General features: G+C 53.6%; 1 protein-coding gene across 2 annotated transcripts in view; it reads right to left on the bottom strand.

Moving 5' to 3' along the window:
* The window catches only part of TRAPPC12 (trafficking protein particle complex subunit 12), a 105,547-nt gene that overhangs the window by 8,084 nt on the left and 84,519 nt on the right, over positions 1 to 12,944 (bottom strand). For both annotated transcript variants that reach the window (XM_007971610.3, XM_007971612.3), the window contains exons 8-9: positions 12,006 to 12,079; positions 7,299 to 7,397 (exon numbers count right to left, since the gene is read on the bottom strand). In XM_007971610.3, coding sequence (XP_007969801.3) covers positions 7,299 to 7,397; positions 12,006 to 12,079 — 173 coding nt within the window. The remainder of the gene's footprint in view (positions 1 to 7,298; positions 7,398 to 12,005; positions 12,080 to 12,944) is intronic.

The raw sequence follows: 12,944 nt of genomic DNA, 5'->3' as shown, positions 1-12,944 counted from the left end.
CAGAGGTGACCTTGGTTCTTGCTGAGGTCCTCTCAGCCACAGCATTGACTGGTCCTGCATCCCATCCCCCTTCGTCCTGCCTGGGGCGGCTGGTTTATCCCAGACTTCCCACCACTCCTGCAGCGGCGGAGGCTTTCTCCTGCCTGATCACTTTGGGCTCTGACCTTTGGTCCAGAACACCGAGGCCTGGGACTGGCCACAGACACTGCAGAACCACCCTGCACTCAGCTGCCCCAACGCCAAGCACAGGCCCCTCATCTGTGCTCGGCTGCTGGACCTGCACCTGCGCACCACAGCTCCCTTCCCAGTCCCAGTGAGGAGCCTCTGAGTCCCAAGTCCCAGTGAGGACCCTCTAAGGCCCAAGTCAAGAGAGTCTGAGGAGGTGGAATCTAAGTTGCAGTGAAGTAATTTTAAGAAGTATGAATATAACGCTTCGTCTGTTTGAAGATCGATTGCTTCTGCCCTTCCTTAATTTCGATTATGTGAGGAACTCCTGTGGCACACAAATGTCTCCATCTCGCTTACAACACAGATTTCTTTCCGAAGTGGAAATTCCCACGGGCCCCACTCTCTCTCCTCCTAACCCCCAGCCCCCTTTTCGTGTGGAGGTCCCAGTGCTCTACGGGAGGCTCTGTGTGATGAAGGTGAAGGGACGGTGGAAACGCTCAGAGCAGGCATGTGAGTCTTAAACACGGCTGTCACCTGGCTGGAGGCTGCGCTGACAGCTGGCAGGGGACGTGGCTATGACAGTCCCGCCTGCAGGATGAGGCCTAGGTGAGAGATGGATCCTCCCCTATATGCAGGCATTAAATCCCAAGTACGACTCTGTCACTGGAGCCAGGGTTTCTAGCTGTAATGTGAACAGCACACAAACTGAATAGATGACCCTTTGCTCAGTGCCCGGAATTATGCTCTGAACTTCTTGGAAAGAGCAAGGATTGCTATTCAAAAGTAGAATATGTTTTGAAATATTAAAATAGAAAGTCTGCTCCTTGGAGCCCTAACACAAAGTGAGGGCATCTGGGCCATCCTTGTATTCGCCAGTGTATCTTCTCGTGTGAAATGGCAGCTGCTGGTGTGGTGAGTGAGTTTCCTATTTCTAGCTCGCATATTTTAGAGGCACCAACATTCAACACAAAATTTTAAACACAAAGAGGAGGTGCAGTGTCAGTGGTCTCAGCCCAACTGTGTGGAATCATCTAGAACCTTGCTGTCCGTACACCCCTTTCACCTCTGTCCAGCTGGGTCATCTCTGGAGTTAGCATGCTTCCTTTACAGCACGTTTTCCCAAAGGTGTCTGCATATTTTGTTTTAGTAAAATCATTTTTTTCTACTTCCACTCTTTAGAATGAAAATGGAAAATATTTCCTTTTCAATTAGTGTTTGCTTTTCAGTGCTCGTTTAAATTTTCCCAAACTCAGAAAAGAAAAGTGGCTGTTTCTCAGACTCTGCTATACACACTCATGCACACACAGCACAGAAAGCTGAGGGCGGAGGTGTTCAGCCCACTCTTTTGCCAAGTATTAGATGACCTAAACATTCAGAAACGTTTGAGGTTGCTCTGTTACTGATTTGGCGACGGCACCGGTGGAGGCAGGACTGGTCTGCTTTCCATGGGAAGATTCACACTGCAGTGCGCACTGCCAGCTGAGAGGGTGATCAGGACACACTGCAGACAGCCCAGCAGGAACAGCGGGGACAGCACGCAGAGCAGGCCATCATCTGCCAGGGTTGCCAACCACACAAAGCAGCGCCCTGGGACACTGCCCTGGAAGAATGGCCTTTCAGCTCGGGTCCCTGGGGAGGGGCACGTCAGCTTCTTGTGGAACAGGTCATTCTTAGGAGCCTGACATCTGCCTTCCCCACGGAGCGGCTCTGCCTGTGCTCCCTCCTTGCTAGGGCTGATCTGGAAAACCACAGTTCTCGGAGCAGTGCCAGGGCATGAGCAGAATGGGCCCGGGTACGTGGGTCCCTCTGCCTTCGTGCTTTGCCAAGCGTTTCCCTACCTGCTGGGGACATTTCCTAGCTTTCTCCCCGGGACCCAGCATCAATGCGATGCATACCTCATCTCCAACCTTCAGTGCTGATGAAACACAAATCCTCCTTGGTCTGGAGATCGCATTCAAGACTGCAGAAAATACCGAGCCTCCCTTGTATTTCCAAGCACAGAGTAGAAACTTTCATCTCAGGGAAACGAAATCAGTCTTATTCCACGCGTGATTAGCTTTGTGTTCTATGACTTCAGATGTTACAACATGATTCGTAAGGAACGCTCATGATTGCTGCTGGCTGCCTTCCCCGATTCTGCCCATTTCCCACCTGTTAGGGGTCCTTTCAAGGAGGACCCAGGAGGCCTGCATTCCTACTCCTGCAGGAGGGGCGCCCCCACGGCCTGGGCCCCCAGAGAGACGCACGCACGTAAGATGACGGTGCCTGAGGAAGTGGAAGGAGGCCGTGTGGGGGACCTGGGGACCTGGGTCTTCAGGGTGGGGACAAGACTCTGAGAGGCCAGGCAGAGCTGGCAGTGCTGTTCTTGCTGGAGGGGCCTCTGCGACGTGCTAGGGCATCCTGGCTTCGTGGCCCTAGAATGGCCTGTCTCTGGGCCCTCATGAAGATTCCCTGTATTACTGTCTGTGAATAAACTTTCTGCTTATACCAGCCACTGTGGATTCCACGGACTGCAACCAAAACCTCGTCCTGTACTTTCTAAGCACCTTCAGTATTATTTTATTACTTGAGGGACGGTTACTAATACACGCGTTTCTTATGAAATGTACCCCCTCTGATATCCTGACAGCACAGCACACAGGTGCTGAGAGTGCATGTGATACTTCTTTGCTTCCGTACAGTGGCACCAACTCATTTCAGAATGGCTCGCACACAGCCCCAGTTTAGAGACCGTCTAATTAAGATACAGGTAGTGATGAGGTGCTTCAGGGAGAACAGCACTGCGGGAGCTGGAAAACACACGTGCTTTCTTGAAAGTGATTCTCTGAGGGCTGTTCCTCCAAGAATCGAACCACGGCTGAACACCCTTGAGTGTAAAGTGCTCACTCAGTGCGTGTCCCTTCGGAACAGAGCCTGCACTGGCTTTGCGCGTCCCTTCGGAACAGAGCCTCCACTGGCTTTGCGCGTCCCTTCGGAACAGAGCCTGCACTGGCTTTGCACGTCCCTTCGGAACAGAGCCTCCACTGGCTTTGCGCGTCCCTTCGGAACAGAGCCTGCACTGGCTTTGCGCGTCCCTTCGGAACAGAGCCTCCTCTGGCTTTGCGCGTCCCTTCGGAACAGAGCCTCCTCTGGCTTTGCGCGTCCCTTCGGAACAGAGCCTCCACTGGCTTTGCGCGTCCCTTCGGAACAGAGCCTCCACTGGCTTTGCGCGTCCCTTCGGAACAGAGCCTGCACTGGCTTTGCGCGTCCCTTCGGAACAGAGCCTCCACTGGCTTTGCGCGTCCCTTCGGAACAGAGCCTGCACTGGCTTTGCGCGTCCCTTCGGAACAGAGCCTCCACTGGCTTTGCGCGTCCCTTCGGAACAGAGCCTGCACTGGCTTTGCGCGTCCCTTCGGAACAGAGCCTGCACTGGCTTTGCGCGTCCCTTCGGAACAGAGCCTCCTCTGGCTTTGCGCGTCCCTTCGGAACAGAGCCTCCACTGGCTTTGCGCGTCCCTTCGGAACAGAGCCTCCACTGGCTTTGCGCGTCCCTTCGGAACAGAGCCTCCACTGGCTTTGCGCGTCCCTTCGGAACACAGCCTCCACTGGCTTTGCGCGTCCCTTCGGAACAGAGCCTGCACTGGCTTTGTGCGTCCCTTCGGAACAGAGCCTCCACTGGCTTTGCGCGTCCCTTCGGAACAGAGCCTCCACTGGCTTTTACGTGGTCACTCAATTCGAGTTCTTACTCCTTAAAACAGAGTGGAGTCAACTCTATCTACATTTAGTTCAGGCGTTTCTGCTGGACTCGAGTCCCAGTTCAACCCCATCCTGTCCTGCACTGCTGACCTCACATCGCCGTGATCTGCCCCCACGTGGCATCTTCCATCCTGTGCTGAGACGCAGCGTTGGGGGTGAGTAGGGTGCACCGGCAGGAGCTCTGAGGCTGGCGCGTGGGGTCTGAGTGTCCTGATGCGTGCGTGGGGACACTGCTTTTGCCCCTTCCTACTGCCCAGCCTGGAGGGCCTCATGCCCATGTGTGCCCTGGAGTCACTCTACAGGGTGGATGCCCCGCTGTGGGAGTGGGGTCTCCAAGGGCAATTCTGAGCACATGCACTTTTGCTGTGACCTGGGAATGCCGCCCTTACATTTAGATCTGTGAGGAAACGGAACAAACACACCCATCCTCAAGATATACGAAAGACAGCAAGTCACACTTACAGTGGTCCTGGTACGTCCCAGGCAGGATACAGAGGATTTCACATGGATAAACTTCCTCCTCTACACACGACGATGACGACTGTTTACCGCAGGCGGTTGTGGGGGGGACCGACACCATGAAGGTGAAACCACCTGCTCAGAGCCACGTCACAGCCACGTCAGAGCTACGCCAGCCTGAGCCACCGAGCCGTGGTCGGGTCTGTCTTGTTCCAAACCCCAGCTCCTGAGCCGCCGAGCTGGGGTCGGGTCTGTCTTGTTCCAAACCCCAGCTCCTGAGCCCTGCGCTTTTATCCCTGTAGATGCCTTGGGGAAGAGGGAAGGGAGAGTTTGCTGAGAGAGCTGGGGTGACTTTAGAGAAGTCCTTCCAGTGAACTCTCAAGAATAAACAGGGTTTGCACAGACAGAAAGCAAAGGGAGTTCTGAGCAGCAGGAACAGCCCACGAGAGGTAAAAGCAGCAAGGGTGGCGCCATCTGGGCAGCAGCAAATCAACCATCTGGTGGGACTGAGGACACGAGGTGAAGAACACTGGGCTAGAAAACATTAGCTAGGGCTCTGAATGGGAACTTTAAGTGTGGGCTCAGCTGACAGGCCACACAGCCCCAGCAGGAGCTCTGACCAGAGGCGGCAGGGTGGAGTGTACTCCAGGAAGGCTAATGGCAGCTGCGCACAGGACGGGGGACGAGGGACGTGCTGAGATCTCTGGCAGCTCAGCACCACGTGTACACACAGGGTCCCGCCTCTGCAACCCTCTGCTGAACCCAGCGGAGATGAGGAGGCACAAGCCCCAGCACAGGAGAGGGCTTGTGCACCCAGGCGGTGCACCCAGGAGGGCTTCAGCACCGAGGAGGGTTTCAGAATGGGTGGGGGTCTGCTGTGTGCTCGGGCACCCACTGGGCTGACATGTGGTCGTTCTTGCTGATCACAATGGCGCTCTCAGGCCTCGACTCCCACAAATGGCTGTGTTCTTCTAGGGCAAAAGCTGCCTGCTTCACCCTCCTTCCGAGATCAGCATCTTCAGACCACACACTGACCTGCCGAAGCAGGAACTTCCAGGGGCTGGGTTTTCTGTGTACGCAGATGGCAGTGCAGCCGTCCATCGCGCGAGGCTGTCTGAGTTCTGTAGCAGCCATGGCACAACATCTTCAGAGATACCCCAAATGGCTAAGTACTGCGATCTCCATTTCCTTTAGAGAAACAGAATTCAGAGACTTTGCTCTTCAGCAACAACACAAATACCCGTGAGCGAGGTCTGATAAATAATTTGCAAGAGGTGCAGATGGAACAGTGCTTATGTGGGGCGTCGGTGAGTCCAGTCAGCCCGGGTGCTTCCGTCGTTTTCTCCATTCTCCTTTGGCAAAATCTCTTGCCCAGACACAGAGCCGCTGTCACCTCCCTGGGTCCTCAGGACAGCGAACACCAAGGGCTTCCCTCATAGCCCATTTAGCACATTCCGTGTGCGAGACGGGGCTTACATCACGCTGTGGAAGCTGAGCCTCCCTCCTGAGACTCCAGTCTCACTGCCAGAGCCCTCATTGTGGTCAAGCCAGTGGCTCCCACTGGAAGGAGAAGCACTTCCAGATGCAAAAGCAGCTCAGCATCTACTTCTCAAATTGTGCATACTATGCCTCCGAAATAAAATTTCTGAGATTGTCTCCAGCGTAGTGAGGAATCTGAGCAGGCCCAGGGTACTATTTTACTATGATAACCGGGGGATAATGATACACGTCAGGCACCCTGGAGATCCCGGCCACATGGAGCTTTCTCACACAGGCGACGAGGGTTGCTGCAAGCATCCCAGCGCAGGCAGGAGCCGATGCCCATGGTGGCAGCTCACGCGTCACGCATCTGTGCCTGCTCTGGATTATTCAGTGACAGTCATCTGCTGTGCCCCACCACAGGGGCCCATGGACAGGGCTGTCCTCCAACACTATCTGGTGTCCCGTGTGGATTTCCACAAGCAGGCAGCGTGCAGGAGATGTGTGCACATGTTCCTACATGTGTTAGTGCGTGTGTGAGCAACCGTGTTGGGGAGGAGAGGACCAGCTGTTAGCTGAGAGAGTGCAGGCCCTGAGTACAGAGGCCCTGTTCAAATTCTAGCTCCCCCGTTACCTATGTGGCCTCCTGTCGCTGGATTTCACTTTATCAGGAGACCTCAGTTTGCTGATCTGTAAAACAAGCTAGTCACACCGTGAGGTGAAATGCTCAGCACAGAGCCTGGCTCACGGTGAGTGGGTGCCTGTGGAAGGTCTGTGCTGCTTCTCCCCACTTAGCGGTCCCTTGCTTGTGACTCCTTTCCCTGGCCCAGGTTTGGGACGTGACCTCAGAAGATTGAGGGTGGAAGGGGCAGAAGCTGCCTTGTGCTCAGCCTGCAACGGTGAAGGATTGACAGGGATGTGGGCGGCTCATCTCTCCCCGTGACCTCCCTGTCACCAAAGATTAGGAAAACGCATTTCAGCTTCAAGGACATTCTTAGCAAAGGGGGTCCTGTCCCAGCTTTGTGCATTATTGAGACCACTGTTCAGTCTGGACTTTGTCCAGCAAACATGATTCAAGGGTTCTTCAGGCAAAATATCAGCAAGTGACTATTATGGGCTAAGCTGAACTAAGATTCCTCAAGGTTCAGTCAGCGCTTTTGTAACTGCAGCAGGACAGTGTCTAGAGTAACTTGTTTCAGTGCGGCTGTGATGACACTTTCTGTGGGTTCACCTTTAGCAACAGGCCCAAAAGCTAGTAGGGCCTCCCACAGTCCAACCAGAACCCCTGGAAAGCACCACCCCCTTTTCATGGTCACACACATTGGAATTGGAATGTTTTCTGCAGTCTTTCTTATATTAAAATGATTAAAAGCAAACAGTCACACATCCAAGCAAAAAACTCCTATCATAAGGCCCTTTGCCTGTTCCTCTGGCTCACATCTGAGCGTGCCCACGTACCTGCAGGGAAATCCGGCCGATGCCGCTGAGCAGCTGGGGCTCTTGCTCTGGGTAATACTTGATAACCGAATGGTACGCCTCCACGGCGAGCACATAATCCTGCGGGAAGAAAGACCCAGCGTACCTCAGAGCTGAGAAAAGCACTGCGGGTTTCACACGTGTAGAAGAGCACAAGGGTATACAGACGCGGCGTGGAGAGAGGACACGCTGACACACGAGCTGGCGGGGAAGCTGGAAACCAGCACGCGGCGCTCGGCTGTGAGGGGGCGGCTGCTCTCCAAACTGCAGTCAGGCCGGGATTCTGAGCTGTGTGCATCGCGCAGGCGGGGTCCTGCCTGTCATCGGGGGCCATTGGGGTTTAGTTGGGCCTGACGGTCTGTTTCCTGCTTCCATCTTCTAAACAGCAATTCGTATTTCACTTGGACCGCACCTAACTCTCTTTCCTGACAAAGCTATTATGTGAATAGGCGAACGCTGTCTCATCTCCAACCTCCAAATACATAAGCCAAATTTTTAAAGTGTCTCTTAAACGTTTTCTATGCTAGAAACTAAGGTCAAATCTTTAAATGTAGAGAAAACCCACAAAACAGCTTTGCCGAGGGGTTGGCCATGGGGGTCACCCTGGCAGAGCAGAGTGCGTGAATGTCGTCTGGTCTCTGTGGCACGCGTGGGACCCTCCCGTTTCGGAGACAGCTACGGGGAACATTTAGGAGCGCTGTGCCAGCTGCCGTGCTCAGGGCATCTGCTTTCTGCCAAGGGCCTTTGCTGGATCCCTCATCACTCTGCTCTGTCTGTGGTGGTCTGGCCCGCGGCCCCTCCTCAAGGACAAGGCCTGGCAGCACCGTCTCACTGTCCACCTGCCCGCTCATGCTGGCCCATCGCAGGCACTTGGTGGATGCCGAGTGGACCCAGTCACCCTTTCCAGGTGTGAGCAAAGCGGTCTCAGTGCAGGAAGGTCTTGCCAGAGTCATGTGGGACACAGTGGTAGCTTGTCTCAAGTCCCCAACAAACCCGGGCTCTCTCTAGTATGACAGTGATCGCCACATTTACTGAGCAAGCTCTGTGCAGCAGGCCCTGCACTAAATACTCCCCTGCATTCTAGCACTTAGCTATAAGCACTTGGTCAGCAATAACGACGGCCACCAATGGTGTTTTCCTTCTTACTTATTCATCGTAAAATCCCAGAAGGTACTTTTATTTCTTTATTCTTCTACACGTTCCATTTCCTCCAAACTGGGACTGGAGTTACTAGCTTGCTAATTGGGATGTTACAAAGAAAGACAGACAAGTACAATTCCAGTTTGGTAGGAAGGAAAAAAAAAACCCAAAAAACAAAAAGACTGTCTCCAGTCTAGTACCTTCGAGTACAGCTCATTAAAACTAATTTTATTCAAGGCCTGACGCCCATGAGGAGCCAGACAGCACATGCCTCAGTCTCCTTTCCCACGCCTTCCTGCCGCCTGTCTCTGCTGTCTAGTTGTGCGAGTGTGAGCGTGTGTGAGCGTGCGTGTATGAGCATGAGAGCGTGTGTGTGCATGTGTGTGAGCGTGTGTGTGCGTGTGTGTGAGCGTGTGTGAACGTGCGTGTATGAGCATGAGAGCGTATGTGTGTGAGCGTGTGTGTGCGTGTGTGTGTGCGTGTGTGAGTTCCCTCGCACAGAGCAGGGCTTTGTGACCTGGCATGGGGGCACTCGGGGTGGCTGAGGCTGCAGCTGGGATGGACACGGCACCCTTGATGCAGAGGCGGGGCCTGCACACCCTGGGCTGGTCCTGATTGGACAAGTTTAGGGGAGCAGCCCTGCCTTCCAACAGGGGCTGCACCCACTGGCTTTTCTGATCAGGGAAAATGGCCAAAAGAAGCTCTTTAGAGAGAGCTTAACCTACTCTCCAGATCACGTAGATTTGGCTTTGTGAAGGACATGAATGACTTGCTTCCAGGGACAAGCCTATTTTAGCTCAATCTTCACCATTTCTTTTCAGCAGCCACACGTGGTTTACTGGCTGTGAAACTAGATTTACAACCGTTCTGCAACCAGAAAGGACTTGTGCAGTCTAATTCCAGCAAGACGGAAGGTAGCTGATGCAGCTGCCTGCTCCTTTCCATCATGTGCGGAGCCATGGTGGGTGGTGATGTGCAGACTGGCGAGCTGTGGGGACACCAGGAGGGAAGTGGACTCCCAGGGGCACCGGGGGAGGGGAGGCCCAAGCCACCTAAGGTGGCAGGCACCTGCATCCATATAGTCTGCCTGTGCAGGTGCCCTAAGGCTACGGTGAGGCCTAAGGAGAGGAAGCAGTATTTAAAAAGTGAAGATAGTGACATTTTCAATGCTTTATAATATGTGCCACTGGGCATTGTAGCATATCATGCAGATTTATCCAGGGCTAAAACATATGAATACATTTCATTGTTAAGAAGTTAAATTGATATTTATTTCACTGTAATAAAAATGTTATTCAAGATAATTAAATGGCTGATTAAATAACTCATTGTTAGCCCACACGCATAATTTAATTAACAGGATACCCCCTTATTATTAAGACCACACACTGTTGCAATACCCTGTATGCTCACTAGATGGCAAGAGAGTGCATATGCTTGGATTGGCTTTAATTGCAACATTTTTTTGCTCCTTTTTTTAACTCAGGAAAATGAAAGCTTAAGCTGAACTTTCAAATTAAATCACGTCCATTGTAAAAGTATTTTTGAAATGCAATAATATGTTCTGTACTGAGTCCCAGCAATACAGGAGGAAGACTCCCATTTGGAGCCTGGTGGTGGTGTTACTACTACAGGGCAACAAAGAAAAGCTCACTCTATCGTTTTCTAGTAATGTGTCTTAAAATGCAAATAAAAGCCTGCCAGGGGAACAGGGAACTTTCCTCCCTGGGGAGTTTTAGCCCCATGATTAGTGAAACACCAGTCCTGTGAATTTATAATTGGTTCTTCATGTCTTTGCATAAGAATGTTCCAGCAAGCTGGTGACTTTCAGGTGAAGCCAACAGTCGTCTCAGAGGGTGGAGGCCTACTGTGGACCGCCCAGACTGCCAGGTGGGGTGTCAGGGCTAGCCACAGGCAGCACTGGGAGAATGGCCTGTTTTCAGGGGTAGAGGGGTCAGGCCGGGTGCTTCGGGGTCACCTGATTGCTGGCCCAGCCCTGGGTGGTGAAGAGGCCACCTCCCGCCTTCCAGCACGGAGGCCCAGGGCAGGGGAGCGGGAAGGCCTACTTTTCACTCCCGCTCGGAGGTGGGCAAGCCCTGCTGCAGAAGCCAGAGGGGGCTGGAGAAGGGAAGGGGGGCGGGTGGGAGGAGGGTGAGGACCAGAACAAAGTGACCATGCGGGCACCTGACCTCAGTGGGAATATCTCAGGGGTGGCAACGAAAGAAAAACCTGCTCTGAGCAAAACCACAGAACTTAAAAACCGTAATTTCCTTTATCCAGTGTGCTGAAGGAGAGGAGAGAGCTGTGTGAATGTCAGAGCTGGGAGGAATTTCAGAGATCTCAGATCTACGCCCTTATTTTGAAGGAGGACGCTGAGGCTTGCAGCAGTGCGAGGCTGCGTCACGGTTGCTTGCTACCGAGGACAAACAGGATGCCCTGAGTCTCCTTGTGCGTCCAGCTCGACGCAGCCGCAGAAACCCAAAGGCAGGGGCCCTGCGCTGGGCACTAGGGCTGCACTAAAGCCGGGGTGTGTGCTGCACACCTTCCTGACAGAGTGCCTGAGCTGCTGATGTTTGTGAATCTACACCCACACCCAGCCTGCTCGGAGCAGTGCCCCCGGCCACAGTCACCTCTGGGGATGCTGCAGGGTCCCTGCAGAAAGCAGGGCTGCCACTTCAGGGTTCACGACAGAGCCTGTGAGCACAGTTCTCCACCTGGTAAACTGTCTGCTCTGCCTTGCTGAAAATCAAACTCAGGAACGACCTTGGCCACATGAAAGCCGCATGGGTGTGGGAGGAGTTACGATCACTGTCTCAGAACAGCCCAGGAGGTGGTGTGAGCACTGCTTCGGGGCTTCTGCTGCTGGCTGATTCCTGCAGGAGCTCTCAGTATGCACAGCTGGCTGCAGGGCCATTAGCTCCACACAGGGCACCCCGACGCCCAGTGTGGGAGGTGAGCCAGGCGTGGGTGCATTCCAAACAAAGAGAGGAGCCAAAAAACACCGTTGCACAGGCTAGCGAGAGCCAGGAGACACGGAAAAACAAATGACAGCCTCAGTTCAGCTCCCTGATTTCTAAGCTGTTTCCCTGGGGGCTGAGAGCTCTGGGGTGACGTCCTAAGAAAGTCTTGTGGGGAAGCTTGTCTTCAGGTGTTGCGAGCATCAATCATAAAATCAAAACCAAGAGGCGAAAAAAACACCCTCCACGAAGACAGGGAGAACAAAGGACACCTTCTGGGGATGGAATTCACAGAAAAATGGGGGAAAATGAACAACGCTTTAAATTAAATCATTTAGACCCACGTTTCAATAATGAAATCTGATCACGTAAATTCTACATTCTGTTGAAATCTCCTGCAGTAGAAATGAAAGTAAATATAGCCCCGTAATGTGTCACTGGGCTCCCTGTGAAGCCAGTACTTAGCTGGCTTCTCTCACGGCTACACCGGCCCATCCCTGCCAGCATCTATTATACCAGCGGCTCCCTCACGGCTCCCACTGACACACCCTCTTCCAGATCCCATGGCGGCCCTGCTCGGCGACCCACGTACCTTCATCAGGAGCAGACAGTTTGCCATGGAGTACATCACCCGGCCCAGACGTGACCTCCACAACCGGACAGAGGCTGCAAGGTAAGAGCAGCCTGTGAGTGCACAAATACATTTGAGGCTCTTTCTAGCCGTCAATTATTGGGTCCTGTGGATTCTAATTTAACTTTAAAAGATCCCTCTTGCTAATACCAATGGATTTCGGCATGGAATGCTGAATATGCTGCAGGCTGCACTGAGGCAGAAAATACAGCACTCGCGCTAGGACCAGAGGTGTCTTTGGGAAGAGACCCTCAGCATCAAGAGAACCAGGAGGGCGGCTGCTCAGCATCAGCCCAGACATGAAGCCAAACGGTCTGACCGGAAGCCCTGTTTCCACAGCCAGAACCCTGAGAAAAGAAGCAGAGCTGACAGAAATGACGACATTGTCTGTAGCTCGACAAGGCCAGGAGGGCCACTAGCCAGGGTGGCCGCCAGCCTCTCACAGTTGACCTATGGGAGGCCACCCGGAGGGCCCTACCCGTGCCCAGCCACAAGGCCTCCCCTGCCTCCCGGCCATGGGCTGGTGCAGGTGCCAGTTCCTCCAAGGAGTGCCACACCCTGGTCTAGAACTCAAGTGGCTGGCACATTTCTCTGGGGACTTGGCACTCCCCTGCAGCCAGCTTCCTTCCCTAGCACCCACTGCCTCACGGTGGCTGACCTCGACCCTGAGCCTGGCCCACCCCTCCCTGCTCTCTCCTGCATATTCGTTAGTTAGCAGCCCTCCCTCCACTGATTTCAAACCTTAGCAGCCATCCCTCCACTGATTTCAAACCATCCCTCCACTGACTTCAAACCTTAGCAGCCATCCCTCCACTGATTTCAAACCTTCAGGGCCCATCTCTTCTACAAGTTTCCAAACTGGCTTTGTGGACTTGCTGGGGTCTGCAAAGGCCCCTGGGG

The sequence above is a fragment of the Chlorocebus sabaeus genome, chromosome 14, assembly GCF_047675955.1.
Source record: "Chlorocebus sabaeus isolate Y175 chromosome 14, mChlSab1.0.hap1, whole genome shotgun sequence".
NCBI classification, from domain to species: Eukaryota; Metazoa; Chordata; class Mammalia; order Primates; family Cercopithecidae; genus Chlorocebus; species Chlorocebus sabaeus.
The sequence above is the reverse complement of the archived record's forward strand: the minus strand, read 5'-3'. Positions and strand labels throughout refer to the sequence as shown.